General features: G+C 42.1%; 1 protein-coding gene across 7 annotated transcripts in view; it reads right to left on the bottom strand.

Annotated features, from left to right (window-relative positions):
• The window catches only part of map3k8 (mitogen-activated protein kinase kinase kinase 8), a 47,748-nt gene that overhangs the window by 18,865 nt on the left and 7,503 nt on the right, over positions 1 to 21,380 (bottom strand). For 2 of the 7 annotated variants that reach the window (XM_069914501.1, XM_069914503.1), the window contains exons 2-7: positions 21,226 to 21,378; positions 17,754 to 18,071; positions 6,228 to 6,803; positions 5,367 to 5,537; positions 2,277 to 2,538; positions 2,083 to 2,189 (exon numbers count right to left, since the gene is read on the bottom strand). In XM_069914501.1, coding sequence (XP_069770602.1) covers positions 2,083 to 2,189; positions 2,277 to 2,538; positions 5,367 to 5,537; positions 6,228 to 6,548 — 861 coding nt within the window. In that variant the 5' untranslated portion in view covers positions 6,549 to 6,803; positions 17,754 to 18,071; positions 21,226 to 21,378. Of the gene's footprint in view, positions 1 to 2,082; positions 2,190 to 2,276; positions 2,539 to 5,366; positions 5,538 to 6,227; positions 6,804 to 8,017; positions 8,192 to 17,753; positions 18,072 to 21,225; positions 21,379 to 21,380 lie in introns of those variants that run through there. The other 5 variants (XM_069914504.1, XM_069914507.1, XM_069914502.1 and 2 more) reach the window with 5 other exon arrangements.

The following is a 21,380-nucleotide window of genomic DNA, read 5'->3' as shown; positions in this document are numbered from 1 at the left end:
ATTTAAATTGTTGATGGAACCAACATTATTTTTATTAGGTAATGTTAAAATGTTGGGTTTGAAATTGAGATTGAATAGGTATCAAATTGCAATTTTGAGATTAGCCTTGGCTGTAGCAAGAAAATGTATAGCAATTACATGGAAAAATGAGATTGATTTAAGTTTGCAATGGTGGCATGTGGAATTGAGATCATGCATTCCATTGAAAAAAGATAACATATAATTTACGTGATAATTATCTTTTTTTAAAATCAGAAAATGTAGAGCCCCTATTTGGATTATATGGGTTTAAAGTTTTGAACTTTCTTCAGCATGTCACCCTATTCCGTGGATTCTAACTATGTTATTGATGAGTGTACCTCCTTTCTTTCTTTCTTCTATGTTTGGGATTGGGGGTAGTAGGGAGAGCGAGGGATTGGAGGGAAGGGTATTGGGGTGAATGGAGGGAGTGGGGGGAGGAGGGATTTGGTATGTACCACATTGTTTTTTGTAGATGAATTAATATATTTGAATGAAATGTGGCTCAAATTTTTACATAAATTATTCAAAAAAAAAACAAGATTTAAGAAGAAAGACCAGAGATTGTCTCAAGAATCCTTTTCCAGAAATCACATTTACCATCAAATAAAGGAGGTCGCCAAGGATTGAGGTTATCAGAGAAATGATTAAACATTCATTCCAACACTCTACAAATATGCATTCTACTAGGCTCTTAACACCTTATCCCCACTGGCACATCTTAAATTAGGAAATCACAATACAACTCATAAGAAACTTAGAAACACAACAGTCATAAGCCTCACCAAACCTGATGAAGGAACTGCCGAAAGATTTGTTTTAAAAAAATGCTAACAATTACATGAAATGATTAATTGATATAAATACCTGCTGAATAAAGAAGCCTTAAAATCACAGACATAAAAATAATAGGCCACTTTGTCCAGCTTATCCATGCCAATGAAGTTGTCTGCCTGAGCGTGTCCCATTTTGCATGCAATTGGACCATATCACTCTAACCTAGTGGTTCTCAACCTTTTCCTTTCCACTCACATATCACTTTAAGTAATCCCTATGCCATAGGTGCTCTGTGATTAGTAAGGGATTGCTTAAGGTAGTATGTGAGTGTAAAGAAAAAGTTTGAAAACCAGTGTTTTAATCATACCTAATTGACTCGTTATGTGCACAGTTTCATAACTCCAAAGGAAATAGGCCAATGACAATTTTTCTCAAGCAAAATATTTCAGTATCAATTGGTTCTAGAGCAGTGATTCTCAACCTTCCCTTCCCACTCACATACCACCTTAAGCAATCCCTTACTAATCACAAAACACTGATGGCATAGAGATTACTTAAAGTGATATTTGAGTGGAAAAAAAATGGTTCAGAACCGCTGCTCTAACCTTTACTCTCTAAATCTTTATCTGTCTAAATCCTTTTCAAACATTGTAACTTTACCCACCTCCACTGATTCCTCTGGCATCTCATTCCATAGAAAGTGCTTGAATTCAAAATTCCATTGTTCTACTCACCTTCTCTATTCTCCTAAACTAGACCCATTCTGAATACTTCCTGCTCTCTGTTATCGTAAACCATAAAATGGGAATGTTCCCAAACATGGAACAGACCATCCAAAAACAATGCAGTCACCAAAGTTGGAGAGGGTCTGTCAAAAATATATCCAACCATTACAATATGCGCATTATCAGAGACACAGGCAATTTAAAGCAACTCGTCACCAAATTAGTTTATTTTTAAATCAGAAAATCTCTAAAAGGAATTGAAACTTCAATTCTGAGGTCAAGTGAATTTATAGATCTGTTGATTCTGCTACAGATTCTGTACTGTTAGTGTAATATGTGAGAAACATGACTGCTATTTGGGGTTGAAGTCCGCACAGAATGAGAGAATATAACACCTGGTAAGTCAACTGAACACGAGGCAAAATAGTGTAAAATAGATAAGTTCCAGAAATACACAGAGATGAAAAGCATCCAATCTGAAAGAATTTGAGATGTAACATGATAGATAAAATAAATGTGCGCTTACACAACTCCATTGTAACATCAGAATGCTCATTCTCACCTCTGTCCCTCGAATATCTCTGGGTATGTAGATGTCTTCAGTCATCTGGACAGTGAGACCAAAATCTACCAGCACTGCCTTGGTTGACATGAGAACTATGTTGCTGGCTGTGAGGAAATAGCCAAATTAAATATCATTCCAACATTCATCTTACACACCCATGACTTTAAAAGATAATCATTAAAAAAACTTACGTTTAATATCATGATGTATGACTTTTTTGGAATGCAAAAAGTCAAGTGCTTTCAGGACATGTTTTGTCAACCACACAATTTCAAATTCCTTCATTGGCCCACAGCTTTCCAGTTTTTCCAAGACAGAGCCTCCCTCTCCTGCTTCCATGAAGAGGTGTATGGTCTCATTCCAGAGAAGAGCCCCATATAATTCTGCAATGTTCTCATGGCGGAATCGTGCTTGGATTTTAATGTCAGCATGTTTAAAGTATTCCACAGGTATCTTAAAATTGAATAGAAAATGCACTGTGTAATTCATGAATAAAAAGAAGTCTATTTCCCCATTTTTCCCACTTCCTTTGCTGGAGATTGACATCAGCTGGAATACAGTATTTCATGTAAATAGCTATTTATTGATGCGAGAAGAGTGCCGGTCAAAGTCAATAGATTATTTCAACATTTGGGGGAGTGCCGCACATTCCACATCTGCTGACCTGCAAGCTTTCAGCCAACATTATTAGATGCTAAATAAAAGAATGAATCTTAGCTTGTCTATCACATTCTTAGCCCAGAGGTTACTAAGATCAAGTAAACAGTGTTTAAAATCAAGTTTATTGTCCATGTACAGAGGTAAAGTAAGAAGTCCATCTAGTCAACCGATACATAGTACACCAGTGAAAACACAGCACAGAGTGCAAGTTCCAGAATTAGAATAGTTAGCAAAGGGCTAAGGCAACTTTATTTTACTGGTGCAAGATTCATTTTGGACTCTGATAATGGCAGGACTCACACGTGAATTTTCTTCCTAATGGGACGAGGGTGTGTCGCTGGGGTGGGAGGACAATCCTTTTAATGTCTTTTTCAAGGCAGTAGAAAGCTTAGATAGAGTTCTGGTCGCCTAATTATAGGAAGGATATAAACAGAGTGGAGAGAGTGCAGAGAAGGTTTACCAGAATGTTGCCTGGGTTTAAGCATCTGGAGTATGGGGAGAGATTGGACAGATTGGGTCTTTATTCTTTGGAGCGTAGAAGGTTGAGAGGGGATTTGATAGAAGTATTTAAGATTATGAAAGGGATAGACAGAGTGGATGTGGATAGACTATTTCCGTTAAGAGGAGGAAAGATTAAAACAAGAGGACATGAGTTAAGAATTAAGGGGCAGAGGTTTAGAGGTAACATGAGGGGGAACTTCTTTACTCAGAGAGTGGTAGCCGTGTGGAATGAGCTTCCGGGAGAAATAGTGGCGGCGGAGTCAATTGTATTATTTAAGAAAAGGTTGGACAGGTCTATGGATGAGAAGAAGATGGAGGGTTATGGGCATTGTGCAGGGAGGTGGGTCTAGAGAGGGGTGTTTGGTTCGGTGCGGACTAGAAGGGCCTAATGGCCTGTTTCCGTGCTGTAATTGTTATGTTAATGGAGGAGAAGGGTATTTATGTGATGGTCTGAGATGGTGTTCACAACTCTTTACAATTGTTTTTGCAAACAATGAGATGCTGGAGGAACACAGCACATCGAGCAGCATCAATGGATAGAAATGGACAGTCAACATTATGGGTCAGGACCCTTTATCAAATCTCAGTAAAGGGTCTTGAGCCAAAAACAGTGACTGACCATTTCTACCTCTGGATGCTGCATGGCCCGTAAAGTTCCACTAGCATCTCATTGTTTGCTTAAGATTCCAGCATCTGCAGCTTTTTCATTTCTTTGCAGTTCCTTGTGATCTTGAGCAGAGCATTTTACATACCACAGTCTCTGTCAATGGCATTAGCTAACACCTCCTAAGCATGCCAGAATGGAGTTCCTTTCTAGCCTATTGAGCTTACTAAAGTAGCTTGCAATTCACTTAGTTTGCAAGCCTTCCAGGAATCCCTTACAAAAAAATTAAGGGTATTTTTATACTTAGGATAGGATTTTCATTAAATTATGGGTTGTAATTTGAAACCTTTCCTCCTATTTTGTTCTTTTTTTCATTCTTGGTATTTTTTAAATTTTTTCTTAGTTTTCACTTGGTAACAAACTGTACAACTTTAACAAAAAAATAGCATCAAATTCTCCCCAGCACTACAACTATGTCTTTTGCCCAATTTTACATTTTTGGAATTAAAGAAAGTGCTTGGCCTTTGCTTTGAAACCTTAAACCAACAAAATTGCCCCAGTATTAAATAATAATTACAGTGAAAGCTATGTGCATTGCACCTTGATTGTAGTTAATTCATGTTTCACAGACCATTCAAATAGTTCAGCAGGAAATTTTGGTTTTCAAGGTGGAGTAGGCCATCTAGCCCTAACAGCCCGTTGGTTTTCTGGCCTTTTCACCATATTTCTTGATTCCTAGAAATATATAAATCTCTATTTTGAAAGAATTCTGAGCCTTCAGGATGGAAAATTCCAAAGATGCACTATCCTCCGCATGTAAACATTTCTCCTGAGAACACATCCTCTGGTGCTAGACTTCTGATCAGGGCAGACAGTCTGGAGCCCTGTAGAAATTTTGTTGTCCTCAAGGACACCTCCTCTCATTTGTTTACTCTATAGAAAAACCAGACCAGGCCTTCTTTTTAAGGAATATTTCTGCATTTCTTCATCAAAATCAAACATGAGGACTCTCCTGAGTTTGTCCCCTGATGTGGTTGGGTGTACAAATATCAGTCAACTAGGTAGGACAGACATCTACCCCATTTTAGTTACCTCCCCTTACGCCAAATACTTTGTGAACTTTTACAGATTATGAAAAGAATGAGCAAAAACTGGCTCAGGCTAATTATTAACCAAGTTCAAAAGTAAAAGCAGGCTGCAGGAAGTTAAGAGGGAAGTTATTATTTCTACAGAGCTATGCTGCAAGTTCCAGGAACAGGGCACTAAAAATCTAAAATGAAAAAAAAACATATAACTTAATCAACAAATTGTTTTGTTTTGGAACTGAGAAGAGAGATTGCGGAAGATTAGTTCAGCCGATGATGCTGAGTGTTAGCAAACTGTTCTAGAATTATAATGCCAACAGACTTCCACAATCAAACGTATGTGCTTTTCTGTTGCCTGTTAAAAAGTTAGATTCTATGAAGATGAAAATGTAAAAGAGGGTTTTTGATTTAGAAAAAAAAACCTATCTTACCAATTTGCAAGCCATGCGCTTTTTTGTCTTCACGTCCTGCGCAAGGTGGCACTTTCCAAAAGTACCTCGAGGAATGTAGCCAGGCCCGATATGTCTATGAGCAAATTTCCATGGGAACAAGGAGACGTCCACATTGACCCGATAACGTCCATTATTGATGGCTATAGCTGTCTGAAAGAAATTCTCATGTGATTAGCTTTGCCGTTTGTGAGAGCTTGTTGGAAACTGCTGAGTGATTTGGGGTTAGATTGAAATGGACGCAAAAAGTGCAAATACACCCTTGTTTCTTTTAATATCACTATGGAATTCAGCCTCAGGTCAATGGCCCATTGTTTTAAATAGATAAAATATCAAATGAAATTAGCTTAAGAAATTGCCACTGAAATGTGAGAGACACTGGTGGAAGTGCCATCTTCCGGGTGAAACAAATCATCTCACAATATTTCATGAATATTCTCGACTAGCATTTGAATTGTCAAGGTATAGAAGCTTCCGGCTCAAATGCTCAAAGTCGTGGTCGGCACGAACAGAGCGGGCCGAATGGCCTATTTCTGCGCTGTCCCTCCCTCTCACGTGGAAGGGAAGGTTCCCATCCGTGCTATCTGCATTGGTGCAAGGAATCGTCCCCGTTTAGGGGAGCATATGCATTCCCTTGCCCAAGTTAGAAGACAAATTACCCGTGTGGCTGGGAGCTTGGTGCGATTATTCTTCGAAAATACCCTTCAAAAAGCTTAAACCCAGAAACGTAATTTCCCTTTCCAAAGCTCAACACATCAAGTCATTTAGGTCCAGAAGGATCACGTAGTTCTTACTTGTCTATCATATTGAACAACGATTTTGTTGGAGTTGTAAATTCCTCACCTTATTCAACATGACTCCTGCCTCGGAGTTTCTGTCCTGTCTGAGAGTGTGGGAAGTGCTTGACACCTGATTTGCAAAGTTGAGTAAATCCTCCACCGTTCCATATCTGACAGTGGCAAGCCTGCAGTCCCCGCCGCTCTCCTCTGGAACCCGCCGCTCCAGTCCATCAGAGCCGCGGGTCAGATCCATCCGATTCTGCGGGTAGAGCGCCGTACCTTCCAGCGGGTACAGCACCTCCAGGGCATCCATCATGTCGTCCATTCGTTCCAGCAGCAATTCCAAGCTCGCGTCCTCGATACTCTCGGTCAACATGGAATCCATCGCCTTCGTTCGCTCTCGGCTGTCTGTGCTGAACACGAAGAGCTGGCAGTAACCATCAGTAGCACTGGCTGCCCGCTAACACACACGTCACCCCGCGACTGCTCCTCCCGGAGTCTGAAGCCATCGTCTTCTGTTCACTTGCGAGCGAGATTGAGTGACGTGCTGGGATCCCCAGGCAAACGGGGCGTTGCCAGATTTCAGTCCGTGGAACTCAGCGGGGGCGGAGAACAGAGCGAGGCAGGGATTGCCCCAGATCTGATAGGCAATGAAATATCAAAACAAGATCTGAGTTATTAAACCCATGAATGGATGGTTTATGTACGAACACACCAGATAATTATTTTAAAGCAAGCGTTTACATGAAGAATGACAACTCATTCGATCGATTTGGAGGCAGCATCCTGCGTCTGGACGGGGTGAGGGGAGTGGAGGCAACAGAAGGAACGATGTGAGACGACAGCCCATCAAAGCAAATAATGGGAAGCTATTGGCAGCCATGGAGAGAAATGGGCAGTCGACGTATCTTGACTTAATAAAGAAAAAAATAAGAAAGCGACGTAGGTTTTGCAATTTTTCAATTGGTTCTCAGCCATAGATTCTGGAAAGAGTTAAGAGAAAATGATAGAAGAAAACGCAGCAAAGTGCCCGCTGATTAAGAACCTCCCTCCCTCCTGGTTTCCCCTGCCGTTCGACAGGACAGTTTTTATCATGTCAATGTTAACGAGTGCACACGACCGTGGCCGAAACAGGGACCTGCATATGGCCCGAAACAACACGAAAAAAACCACAAAGAGTCGGCCTCGCTGGCCTGTGAGTGCGGAAATTCCAGGCTCTGCTCATTCTCTCGTCCACCCCCGGCTCGGTCAGGGAAGGGATTCGGTCAGGGAAGGGATTCGGTCAGCTCGGTGCTATCGCAGCGCTACAACCCGCCCCGAGCTGCTCCGATTGTGGAGCGGGGACTGGGCACCCAGTGCAGACAAACCAGCTGTGAATTTGTCTTAAACAAACATCAACATTAAACTATTCAATCATTACTGATATAATCGTTGGAGATAGATTAATACACACTTTGCGGCCATTGTCCGTGGCAGCTAGAAAGAGTAAAATAAGAGCTTTCAATTCTTTGGATTCCAGTGTAAAAATGCTCCGGGGTGAGAACGTCTGCACAGCAGGTAGCATTGGAACCGCCCTCGCCCAATGTACAGAGGTTATTGTCCCCGTGAGAATGGGCACCTTGAAACTTTTCTCATGGCTTTCCGGCTTTCTTTATGCCCAGCGTACGTCAATATCACGTCGAGGGTTAGTCTCCCTCCTTTTGCCTCATCAAGCTGGGTCTGTTCGCATGGCACCATCACTTCGTGGAAATGTGAACAGTTTAGACAGATAACCACGTTTTGATGACCCAGTGTCGGCATTGAAGCAGGCACCTTCCATTTAAGCGGTTACACTCACTTTGCATCAATACTCACGTTTGACCCTTGTTCAGACTGCGGGCGTGTTGGAAAGAGAGTGGTTAGAAAGGCGTGCTTGTCGCAATAGAGTACCTCTCAGTCTCATCAATGGTTGAAAGCACGTCATGGAATGAATTCATGAACTCACAAAATAACTAATACTATGACGGAAAGACGTAAGATTTAGGAACAGAAATAAGCTATTCGGCCCTTCATGAGCATATCCATTCTCCCACTCAGCCTCACCCCCCCCCCCCCCCCCCCACCAAATGCCTTCTCCTCATAACCTTTGATATCTTGGCTGTTCAGATACCTTACAATCTCTGTCTTAAATACACCCAATGACTTAGCCTCCACAACAGCCCATGGTATCAAATTCCAAGGTTCACACACTTCCTGGCTCAAAAAAATTCCTCTGCCCCTGTTTTAAAATCCAGAAGTGTGCTCTCTGTCCTGACTCCCCTATCATGGGAAACATCTACTCAGTCCCTGCCTTTTAACATTTGAAATGCTTCTATGCCCCCTCCCCCCATTCTTCTGAATACCAAACATTCTTCATATGCTAATACCTTCTTTCCAGGAATCATTCTTGTGTACCTTTGAACCTTCTCCAATGTCAGCATACCCCTTTTAAAAATAAGGAGCCCAAAACAATACCCTGTATTCCAAGTGAGGTCCCACCAGTGCCTTATAAAAGTGCCACATCACAGACCTGCATTTATATCCTGAATGCCAACACTGCATTCACCCTCTTCACCATCGATCCAACCTGGAGATTAATTTTCAGAGACTCCCAAGTTCCTTTGGACCCCTGAATTTTGAATTTTCTCGCTGTCCAAATAATAGTCTGCCCTTTTGTTTCTTCTGCCAAAGTGCATGACCGTACATTTTACAACATTGCATTTCATTTGTCACTTATTTGCCTATTCTCCCAATCTAACCACATCTATCTGCAGCCTCTCAGTTTCCTCCTGACTACCTGCCTCAACCTATCTTCGTATCATTTGCAAACTTAGCCACAAAGACATTTATTCTGCAATCATTAACAAACAATGCAAAAAAAAAGGTGGCCCCCAACACCAGCCCTGCGGAACACCAATGCTCAACCCATGCTATTGTCTTTCCTGTAATTCAATGGGTTCTCATCTTGTTAAACAGCCTCTTGTGTGACACCTTGTCAAAGACCTTTTTAAAATCCAAATATACAACATCCAATGCATGTCCTTTGTGCTTTGCCAGGCAAGATTTTCCCTTAAGCTGACTTTGGCCTATCTTGGCATGCACCTTCAGGTACTTTGTAACTTCATCCATGACAATGTACTCCAATAACTTCCCAACCACCTTTCTGCTGCCTCCCTCCCCTTTTAAATAGTGGAGTAACTTTTGTAATTTTCCAGTCCTCTGGATCTATGCCAGAATCCATTGATTCATGGAAGATCATTACTAATGTCTCCACTATTGCTACTTCTTTCAGAAGCTGAGGGTGCATTTCATCTGGCCAGGAAACATCTACTCAAAGCACCATACATACCAATTCCATTTAACGGCATGTGTAACCTTCATGCCTTGGTAATTCAAGTGCTTATCCTGATGTTTCGTAAAAGTTGCGAGAGGATCTGCCTCCACCACCCACTTAGGCAGTGTGTTCATGATTGCCATATGCTTCTGGGTGGAAACAGTTTTCCTCAAATCCCCTCTAAGCCGTCTGTTCTCTGGTTTAGGCAGCTCTGCTTTCAGGCAATGCTTCTTACTGTCCATGCTTCCCTACTTCATCCTCCGCTGGATGCACATGTTCAACCGACTCTCATTCACCTGGTGTCCATTGAGGATCAATCTGGATCCCCTCCTTCTTCGTGTTCATTGTATCTGTGCCCTTCATAATTTTGTGCACCAATGTCAAATATTCTGCCAGCTTCCTCCACTTCAAAGAAAACAAACCCAGCCAATCCAGTCTCTCTTAATTTCTGAAAAACTTCATCCAAGGCAGCATTCATGTCAATTTCCTCTGCAAACTCTTCAGTACAATCCTATAGAGTGGTGATCAGAACTGCACACAAACCTCAGGTGTGACCTCACTTATTTTATAAAGTTGTACCAGAGAACCATAGAACACAACAGCACAGAAACAGGCCCTTCGATCCATCTAATCCATGCCAAACTATTATTCTGCTTAGTCCCATTGACCAGCCCCCTGAACCATAGCCTTTCATAACCTCTCCATTCCAATTTTACCTGTCCAAATATTTCTTAAATGTCAAGAACTGAGCCCGCATTCATCATTTCAGCTGGCAGCTCATTCTACATTCTCACCACTCTCTGAATGAAGAAGTTTCCCCTAATATTCCCTTTTGAGTTTTCACCTTTCATCCTTAATCATGTCCTCATTATTTTTCAATTCTAGGCACGGACTAATGAAGGCCAGCATTAAAATTGGCCTCATGTCCTGTGCTGCCACCTTTATGGATCTATGAACTTGTTGTCAATATTCCCTAACATCCTACCATTCATAGTTCATGTCTTACTCTTATTAGACCTCCAAAAATGCATTCACTTATATTTATTAAAATCAAATTACATATCCTATTGCTTCGCTAAATCGCTTCTTGCTGTCAACAACCCCCAATGTAATAATACATCCTTTAACGTATATAAGACACAGCTGAAGTATTGATCCCTGTTGTACACTATTAGGCACAAAAGCATCTTTCCACCATTGCCCTCTATGACCAAGCCAGCTTCAGATCCATAAATGAAGAAATATTTGGAAAAATGAAGCCTTTGATTTTAATCTCTATCACCAACTCTATTCACCAGCCATTTACCCCTCTCCCTATCAACTTTCTGAAACTAATCCTTTCTGCCATATTAGACCTTGAGTTAAGTTTTGGACTTCAAATTCAAGTCAACTATTAAAGTGTATATTTCTACCTCTGCACAGCACAACCAGATCCTGGCCGTTTATGCATTTGCTGAATTTTTCATCTCTTCACCTTCACCACAACACTTCATCATCATGTTATCTTTGCTGCCTTCTCCATTATTCTGAAGTCACCTGAAACTCTGCTTCCTGTCTTCTTCTCCCACGCTTGCTGTCCAAGTTTTTGTATGACTTCACTCCTCTCTATTTTTGATGAAAGCTCTAGGTCTGTAACGCTCCATAATATCTGTTTTTCTTCAATTGTCTGATATTGACATCCACGTCTTCAGCTGCTAAGATCCTGAGCACTGGAAATCCACCCAAAACTTCCTGCTTCTTTATTTCTATTTCCTACTTTAAAGCACTCCTCAAAATCAACCCATTATATCCCATGCTTATAATCGTATGACCCAGTATATTCCAACATGATTCATTGTCAATTTTCTTTGTTTGATAATACTCGTACAATTTTTGTTACAATAAAGGTGCTACATAATTGGAAGTTGTCATTGTGCATCTACATCTGTATAATGAGAACTACAGAAATAGAAGTAGAATTAGGTCATTCAGCCCTTTATGTCTATCACCTAATTCAATAAAATCACACGATTTTTTTTTCTTCCACTGCATGTCAGCCTTCAGGTGCACAACATCTCCCTTCAACAATAAAGGTTCATGACAAGATCTTGGAATGTGGTGACTGTATTGTATATCTTGGGAAGTCATCTCCCAGAAGAGGCAGACATCAATGACTGCCTGTAGTATATTGGCAGAGACTTTTACATCTTTCTTTTTAATTTAGACATACAGCACAGTAACAGGCCTTTCTGGCCCATGAGCCCAGGCCATCCAAATACAACCCCTGTAGGTTTTGCAAGGTAGGAAGAAACTGGTGCCTTGAGGAATCCCACACAGACACAAGGAGAAAGTACAAACTCCTTACAGAGAGCACTGGATTTGTACCCGGATCACTGGCACTATGATCGTGTTGCACCTACTGTTATGCTAACTGTGCCGTCTGTATTTATTATAGAGGAAGTGGATGTTTGAGGGTCAAAACCTCAAACCCAGAACATGATTCATAGAGCTGTAGTGATCCATGGCTCCTATAGGACTCTGAGGTATTGACTACCTTACCACGTATCACGACACACAGTTGATGCATGCACTCAACAAATAGCTCCAAATCTATTGGAATAATAAGCAAAATAATGATTACCGTATATCCTTTCCCAGGCACTCCATGTCATATTAACAGACCTGATGGAAAGACTAAGGGGGGGGTGTGTGTGTGTGTGTGTGTGTGTTTGTGCGTGCGCACACGCATGCAAGCTCTGAGCAGGGTAATTGAATATTGAACTGTAAGAGGGGGAATGGATGGGTAGTGTGGAAGATAATGCAAATACTGGAAATCTAATAAATAAACAGGAATTACTAGAACAGTCTGACTTGCTGTGCATGTCCAACAGTCCTGCAATTAACATCTAGCTCTCATATGAAAAGATAATAGAAGATAATCCTGCAATGGAATTTGACATTCATTGACTGTTGAGATAGAGCTGAGGCCTTTGCTTGAGGGATAATTCTTCAGGTTTTGGAACAGAACTGAACACAGACGAGAGTGAAAATGTGGCAAATGATGGAATTTGTGAAAGGTTTATCTCAGACATGAATGGCCCACTCTCTAAACATCCATGACCATATGGGGTCAAGAACAACAGATTTCTGCTTAAATATTGTAAATGTTCAGCAGACCATCCAGCACCAGTGGAAAGAGACACCAAGTTAATATTTTGGATCAATTACTCTTGGTAAAAACTGAAAGAAAGAAAACAAGTTAGTTTTAGGTTACAGAGAAGGTGGGGAAAGAAAGGATTGGACAAATAGAAGATCTTTGATAGGATGAGGTCAAATCTGCAGTGCAGATTGAGGTATGAAAATGAGAACAGCAAGAGCATAGAGAAAAGAACTTGAAAAGGTCCAAAAGTATGGTCAAGGGAGGTGGAGGACTGCTTTGAATCGGTGGAATGGACTCTATTCAAGAACTCATCCAAAAACTTGAATGAATATGTAACGTGTCATCGACTTCATTAAGAAGTATGTGCTCCCCAACCAGAAATCTTGGATGAATCAGAGGATTCACGACCTGCTGAGGGCGAGATCAAGGGTATTTAAGGCTAAGGTGCGGACACTCAGGCCAAGAAAAAAAATTCCCAGAGGGTTGTTAACTCAGTCTGTGATATCCAGCCTCTATCCTCAATGGCCCCCACCTCAATGCCCTCTTCATTCAGCTATCATCAGAAAAAGGTACAGGAGTCTGAAAAGAGCACTCGGCGGCATAAGGACAGCTTCTTCCCCGCTGCCATCAGATTCCTGAATAATCAATGAACCAAAGACACTGCCTGACTTTGAGTTGCGTGCACTATTTTTTATTTATTTTTGTAAGGTGGTTAATATGAATGTTTCCACTGTGACGCTGCCACAAAACAACGAATTTCCTAACTTGTTCATGACTGAAATGCAAGGCTGCAGGATATACCCAACAGGTCCGCAATGCACATATTTTCTGAAGGGAATTCAGACTTTCTGCAATTTTCCACACATTTCTGTTCCTTTTATGTGCAAGTATTCCAACCCCCCCCCCCCCCCCCTTCCAGATTTCTCTCCTTGGTGGCCTGGAGAGTCCGATATTACTTCTCAAATTTCCCCCATTGGGAAACCAGTGCTTCCGCGTCTTCACTATCGAATCTTGATCAGATAGTACCTTGAATTGTAATGACTGTCACGCTGACACGGAGCACTCAAAATACGAACGCCCATGTTATTTGGGAATTCCTGACCTATTTCCAACCCCCTCCATGTGTTACACCCAGATACTGGAAAGTTTGGACACTGGGAGAGCGGAGTGGCTGCTTCAAACAGACGGGATTCACAGTTTTTGCTTTTATGTCATTCCTGCTATTCGGTGCGAGTTACGTGGTCACCCCCAACGTTTCAGTCGGATGTTCAGCGGAATACCGGACGTCTGTTTGCACCACGGCCATACACCGATGTGATTTAATTTGCGTCATGACGAGATCTACTGAGGTTCCTGGAAGCCGAGAAAGGCTGCCTGTCTCGCTAGGTCACCCGATGTTCATTCCCAAAGGTAAATTGCTCATCCCGATGGAAGAGATCACGGGGAATTCGCTCTCAACACTGGCGTCAGTGCCTGGTTCACTCTGCACGCAAAGCGTTGATGTCTAGACGCTTTTCATCTCATCGCTGTTCACAAGTGAATCGAACGAAACTCGTCAACATTTTGTTTTTGGACTGTTGGTTTCTCCAGGCAAAGCGGGTTAGCCAACGTTTTTACGCGTGTGTTCACTCTACTTGACAAAATGCTATTGTTCAAAAAGCAGGGAATATAGATATATTCTATAACCAGTTGTTCCACTTCAAATGAACAGAAAGGTCATGTACTTCCCCCGTATCGCATTATAAATGGGAAGTCCCGGTTTCAATTCAGCTGAATTTAACTCCTCGGAGCTTTCAATATATATAAAGAAATCACCTTGGTTCTGAAGGATCAATGAAGATTGTGTCTGTGATGTCGCAGAGGACTGAAAAGATTCCCATCCTCTTGCGCGCTCTCTCTCTCTCTTCCTCCCTCCATCGCCAGCGAAAAGAGTGGGATCACGATACAGTCGTGAGAGAAGGGTGGTTGAGGAATTGTGGATAGGGTTAGATTGTGTGTCTTTTCCCTGCAGACTTAAGAGTCGTTCATGTAACTTGCCGTTTGGGCGTGGGCGATCGTGACTCTCCATCCATCTATGTGGATGTGTCCAGATAGGTGCAAAAACTGCCATGGACCTCGCCCTTCCTCAAGTCCAACTGATTGCAGTTGTACAACAGCCATCCAATTTAGTCACAGGCAACATTTACTCCTCAGATCTGCAGTGGACACAATGGTGAATTTGAAGGATTTTGCAGAGATAACATTTTTGGCATCTTTCTAATGCCTGGAGGTGTCTGCAGTTTATCTTCTTTTTGTTTAGGGGATTTTGCTGCACAAATTAATTATCCTATGAAATTAACAGTGATAAGAATTTGAATGTTTAACCACAACCAAGTTAATGTAGCTATGCAGAAAGTGGTTAAAAACCAGTGGTTCTCAACCTCTTTCTTTCCACTCATATATCACTTTCAGTAATCCTTATGCCATTGGTGTCCTGTGATGAGTAAGGGATTGCTTAAGGTGGTATGTGAGTGGGAAGGGAAGGTTGAGAATCACTGCTCTAGACCCAATTGTTACTGAAATATTTTGCTTGAGAAAAATTGTCATTGGCCCGTTTCCTTTGGAGTTATGAAACCATGCACATAACGAGTCCATTCGGTTCAATTAAAACGGTGTTTTTCAAATTTTTTGCTTTCTACCCACATACCATCTTTAGTAATCACAGAGCACCTATGCCATAGGGAATACTCAAAGTGGTATGTGAGAGGAAAGAAAAAAAAGTTGAGGACAACTGCATTTAGAAAAGCAGAAAGCCCTATTGTTACTTGATAACCAAATATAGTTTCAAGAATAAATTTGATGAGCTGAATGGTTTCCTGCCATAACTAATCTACACAAGGTAACTAATAACTAATCTATGCAAGGTAATTAAATAATAACCGCTAAAGATATTTCATTTGGACAGGTACATAGATAAACCAAGGGTTAAAGCAATATGGGTCAAGTGTGAGATAATTTAGGTGAGCAATTTGATTGGCATGGACGAGTTGGGCCAAAGGGCCTGTTTCTATGCTGTCAAGCTCCATGCTGCCTGGAATGGAGTTCATCAGGAGAGGCTGAACAAAATTGGATTGCTTTCTCTGAAACATGAGAGACCATTTAACAGAAGTTTATAAAATTATTAGAAGCACAGTAGATAGTCAGAGAATTTTTTTCAGGTGGAAATGTCAAATATTGGAGGGCATAGGATTAAGGTGAGAAGGACATAAGCAATGCAAGTGTTGTACATTGAGTGGTAGGTAGACATGATAGTAATTTTTGAGGCATTTAGATAAATACTTGAACAGGCAGGGAATACAGGGATACCAACCATGTGCAGGCAGGTGGGATTAGTTTAATTTGGTATCAGATCAGATCAGAGATAGTGGGCTGAAGGGCATGCTCCTGTGCTGTTCTTTTCTGTTTGGCAACCAACAAAAAGTTCAGAGAAGACCATGGGCCAGAAATAAATGTCTCCAATGCCTCTACAAGCAAAGTTGAAATCAGAACCAGTTCAAATTGAAGTGGTGATTCCCATAACATAGAAAGGCAGGCTGTCCACATAGCCGAATCCAATGTTAACCATTCAGGTTGATGACGCCAGAACCTCCAGTATAATCATAGTACAGTTAGAACCCTCTTTTGGGTTCTGCTTTAGGAATGGACTAAACGGTGTTTCTAGTGGACAGGAATCCACCACAAAAAACCCGTTTCAGTTTCAGCAAAATGTACTGCCTCAGTAATACCTAATAATTATTATATTCAACAGAATGGCTGATGTCAGAATTGTTACTGCTTTGCACGTAAGGAGATGTAATGGACAGATGAGGGGATAGCTCAATCTGCATTTAGCCTTGTTACTTCTGATTCAGAGTGGCTGATTCCACAACTCAGGTTTTCCACTACTGAGGTTTCATTTTGTCTTTTGTGCTCCAGGGTAGTATAAACGATTGTGAAGCCATTGCCTGCCTTATATCAGTTCCCTTTTATTTTACCATTGCATATATATTTTACCACATTCTACAGACCAGGAAGATCCCAGTTTGAAATCTTCACTTTTTTCTTATGAGATAGGACATCGTTTAGTTCACTGAGTTTTATTGAAAAATATGAGATCAACACATTCACACTTTTCCTGAGAGGGGGAAGGATATACCAATAACAATAGCTTGCCTTTACTATATAGACTGACACAATAAAGAATGCTACCCCATGAGTTAAGTGCTGATAGAATTGCATCATTAGCTGAGCAGTAAGAGCAACACTATTTACAGCACTATATTTTCCCCATGTCTCTGTGGGTTTCCTGCTGGTGCTCCAGTTACCTCCCACCCTTCAAAGCATAGAGGGGTTGTAGTTCAATTGGGGTATTTGGGTGTCACAGATTCGGGGGCTGGAAGGGCCTGTTACTGTGCTGTATTTCTAAATTTTGAAACAGAATCATTCATAATGGCCCTAATTTTACTGAGATTACAGGGCTGAACTCTCCTGGGCAATCTGGAAGGCAAAGTCTGAGTCTGCACAGAAGATCGCTTTGCAGTTGTGCGATACCGGTGACATGAACCTCATTTGGTAAGGGATAAAGATCATAACAGATCACAAGACAACTGGGTAAGTTAAGGAGAATGATGCCTCCCTTCCACACAGACTGAACATATTCGAAACACAGTTTGATGAGGCCAAAGAAAGCTCAATGTCCCTCTGATGAATAGGCCAAGGTGGGAACCCAATCCAAGTCCCCAATCAGGTCCCCTCACAATGGGACCTGATGACATACCTGATTGGGTACTGAAGGACTGGACAGATCAACTGACGGAGGTCCTTAAGGACATCTTCAATGCGTCACTGGAGCAGTCCATAGTCTCCATGGGTTTTAAGACAGCCACTACCATCCCCAGTATCCAAGAGGGTGACAGTAACAGACATCAATGACTAGTATCTCCACCATTATGAAATCCTTTGAGCGTCTGGTGATCAAAATGGACCTCCTCGAGATATTTGACCCATTTCAATTAACCTATAGACGGATCCATTCCACTGAAGATGCTATAGTCTCGTCCCTCCACTTTGTCCTGACCTACCTGGAGAACAAAGCATCATAACGCAAGGTTGCTGTTCATCGACTTCAGCTGGTGGTGAAGCTGTCCTCACTGGGACTTGACAATTCTATCTGTAACTGGATTCTGAACTTCCTAACGGAAAGATCACAGTCATTCTGGGTCAGCAGCAGATGGTGCAGCACCGTCACGCTGGGCACCGGAGAACCTCAGGACTGTATGCTCAGCCCACTCCTGTTTTTGCCACTGACCCATGTCTGCCAGGTCCAGCTCCAACAAAGTCATCATGTTCGCAGATAACCCAACTACGGTTGGCCTCTTCAGCAACAACGATGAGTCACACTACAGAGAAGAAGTGGAAAACTTTATGATCTGGTACGAATAACAACCCGAGTCTCAATGTGGTCAAGACAAGGGAGATGATCGTGGACTTCAGGAGGACCTGGAATGACCGCACTCAAGCACACATTAATAGCTCGGAGGTGGAGAAAGTAGAGAGTACCAAATTCCTCAGTCTACTTATCAGCCTCTATCCTCAAGGACCCTCACCACCTAGGCCATGCCTACTTCACTCTGCTACTATCAGGAAAAAGGTACATGAGCTTAAAGCTGAGCACTCAGGAGTGCAAGGATAGTTTCTTCTCCACTGCCATCAGATTCCTGAATGATCAATGAACCAAAGACACTGCCTTACTTTTTGTGGATTTTTATTTATTTTTGGAAGGTGGTTTACAGCACTGGTCATGCAGCAAAACAATGAATTTCCTGACTTGTTCATGACAATCTGATTCTGATCTTTGCCAGAATCACCCATACTCAGCCCCACGTGTTGGCACAACAAATCTCTAAATTTTCTGCATTTTCAGTTGTTTCTTATTAATTTAGGCTTAGGTTCTTAAAATTCATGGTTATTCCTAGCAAATTTAGTCAAATGTCAAAGCTGTGGGGGGATTTTGGGGCTTGACTATCCCACTGCATCACATGTGGACCCGCTACTACTGACATCTTCTTGCTGGAGTACAGATTGCTTTGGGTCTAGATTTGTTACCGTGGCCACCAATAGTAGCTGGTGTGCTTTTGGCCGCAAGGACAATCCTACTTGGTAATTTTTTGCCTGCAAATATTTGTTCACTGGGAACTAAATTTCAAACAGCATAAATACTTTCAGAATTTAAGTCTTGAGGTGTGGTCATCACTGGAGAAGTTAAAATTTATTGACTATTCCTAAATGCCTTTAGAAAATTTGTTTTTTTACAAACAAGAATTCAAAATTCTTTTATTGTCATGTAATAAAACACAAAATTTCCTTAACTCTACCATAAGCCAGACAAAGATTCGACATCAGCAGAAACTGTACTGCACCCCTTACAGTCAGAGAAAGAGAAACAAAAGAGAGTCCCCTCAGTCATTGAGTGTCCATGGATTTGCCTCCAGCTACACAACCTTCAGTCCAAGATTCCAAACCATCAGCAATCTGAGCTCCAGATCCAAACCTCTAAAATCATCAGGAAGCTCTCAGTGCCCTCAGCACCATTTTGCATCTTAATTCTGATACCTGGTACCCCGTCAGCCAGTCTTGAGCCAGTCTCCACCAGGTCGCAGTTTGGTGCATGTCCTTGACCGCAATTGACAGCAACCTGCATCCTGCATGGGTTCCTCACCTTGGGACACTAACAGCCCTCTGCCTGTGTGTTATTCTGGTTCGTGGGTCTAATTCTCCTTCTCAAACAGTGGGTGGTCTCCCTGTTTTCTGGTGCCTTCCGTCAGTCCATGTTTCCCAAGAGTCGGCAACCCCTCAAGGGCTCAGACCCCCATGGTCACAGGATTTTAAAATAAACCACCGTCAGCTCCTTTAACAGACCATTTAAAGCCTGTAAGGAGCTGCCAGAAGATGGACTGGGCAGCTGGACCCCACGAGGGAGTCTTTGCTTCCACTCCCCTTGCAACTCCAGCAATGCTGCCATTTTCTTTTACATAGCCAAAGAGATGATGGTGTTTTCACATAAATACTATTCTAGTCTTTATGCGTGGGAAATGACTGTTAGTTTGAGAGGCGATAATGTGTAAATTTTGGCAATGGCATCATTTAAACCAAAGCCCCTCTATTCCTGACATTCTGAATTGTGCAGTTTTATCAATAAAATTAAGGCTTTAAAATTATGTACAACTCCGATTATCTGAAATTGGATTCTCTGAAATCCTAATTTATCCAATTTTTAAAAAAAACTTCAGATAAATGAGGATATTCAAAACAAATCAGAAATCCTTACTTATCCAAAATTTTTATAGAGCCAAACTGACCTCACAGGTTGAAAAAAAATTCACCTAATAAGAAATTAGAACGACGATTGTCCTCATTTCAGGTAACTCGCTCCCTCTCTCTTTTAATTTCTTCTTTACCTTCCCCTATTGACTTTTCTCTCCAACTCTCCCTCTCAAACTGTGTGCCACTGTCTCCCAGCTGCAAGCGATCGGAAGAATCCCTTGTCCTGGCATCATCAAGGAGAGCGACCTCCCGAGCAGGAGCAGGACCTCAGGCTCAGTGGCATTACCTTCCCTCTTATCCCCTTCCCTCCCTCCCTCCTTGGCACATTGGAGCTCCCAATGCCGATTACGAACCCTCCCCTCGGCCTACTACTGCTCACGCACTCTGGAGGTAGGGCGAGGGGAGGATTGGGTATCGGAAGCTCTGGATTCCTGTTCTGAAGGCTACATTTAATCTCTGAGCTATACACAGACCTCTGCATGATTCCTTGGTTGTGCAGCATTTCATCACTGTAGAATCCTCAATCCACTTGTTAATGTACTCATTGATTTTTACGTAGTCATGTGGGTGCCTACTGCCCTGAGGTAGTTCCAGTCTGTTGTCTCAAAGTGGTCCGGTAGCGCTGTGTGCCCTCTACCCATCCATCCCCTCCCCACTCCCGGCCACACTCTGAACTCCCTATGCACTAGCTTCATTCGTTTTTACCAGCAGTCTGTAAGTGAGGGTTAGCAGAAAGGATATATGGTCTGAGAATCTAACGTGAAGGGTGAGGGGCAGCCTTGTACACAACAGGTATACACTTGATGTTGCGTGTTCTCTCCTCAGGTGGTGATGTTGACATGGTGTTGAAACTGTGGTAGAACACTTATCGGGTTGGTGTGATTGAAGACACCAGCTACAATCATGCAATCATCTGGACTTCACATATACACTAGAAAGCTTTTTCATGCTTCAAAGGCTGAACGTAAACTGCGGCAATCAACTATTTCTGATAAGCCCCTCCCCCAAATGTCTCTCTTTTCCTATTCTCCATCTCCCCACCCTTCCCTTCCTATCAGAGTGCTACCCTCTCCCCATCCCTTCTCAGCTTTCTTCTTCTTCTGACCTCCTACCTATATCTACCTAATATTTCTTGCCTGTTAGCCTGTGGTCCTCCCCCTGCCCCTTCCTCTCTCCTCCTCTCCACTCCCCACATTTTTACTCATGCGCCTGCCCGATTTTTGTTCCTACCTTGATGAAGGACTCAGGCCCAAAACAGTGGTTACACTTCACTTCCTATTGATGCTACATGACCTGTTGAATTTCTCCAGCACATTTTGCATTGCAGTCACATAGATACCTGCAGATGTAGCAGCTCTTGACATCCTGAAGCCTTTTCACCATCT

The sequence above is a fragment of the Narcine bancroftii genome, chromosome 1 (assembly GCF_036971445.1).
Source record: "Narcine bancroftii isolate sNarBan1 chromosome 1, sNarBan1.hap1, whole genome shotgun sequence".
Taxonomy (NCBI): Eukaryota; Metazoa; Chordata; class Chondrichthyes; order Torpediniformes; family Narcinidae; genus Narcine; species Narcine bancroftii.
The sequence above is the reverse complement of the archived record's forward strand: the minus strand, read 5'-3'. Positions and strand labels throughout refer to the sequence as shown.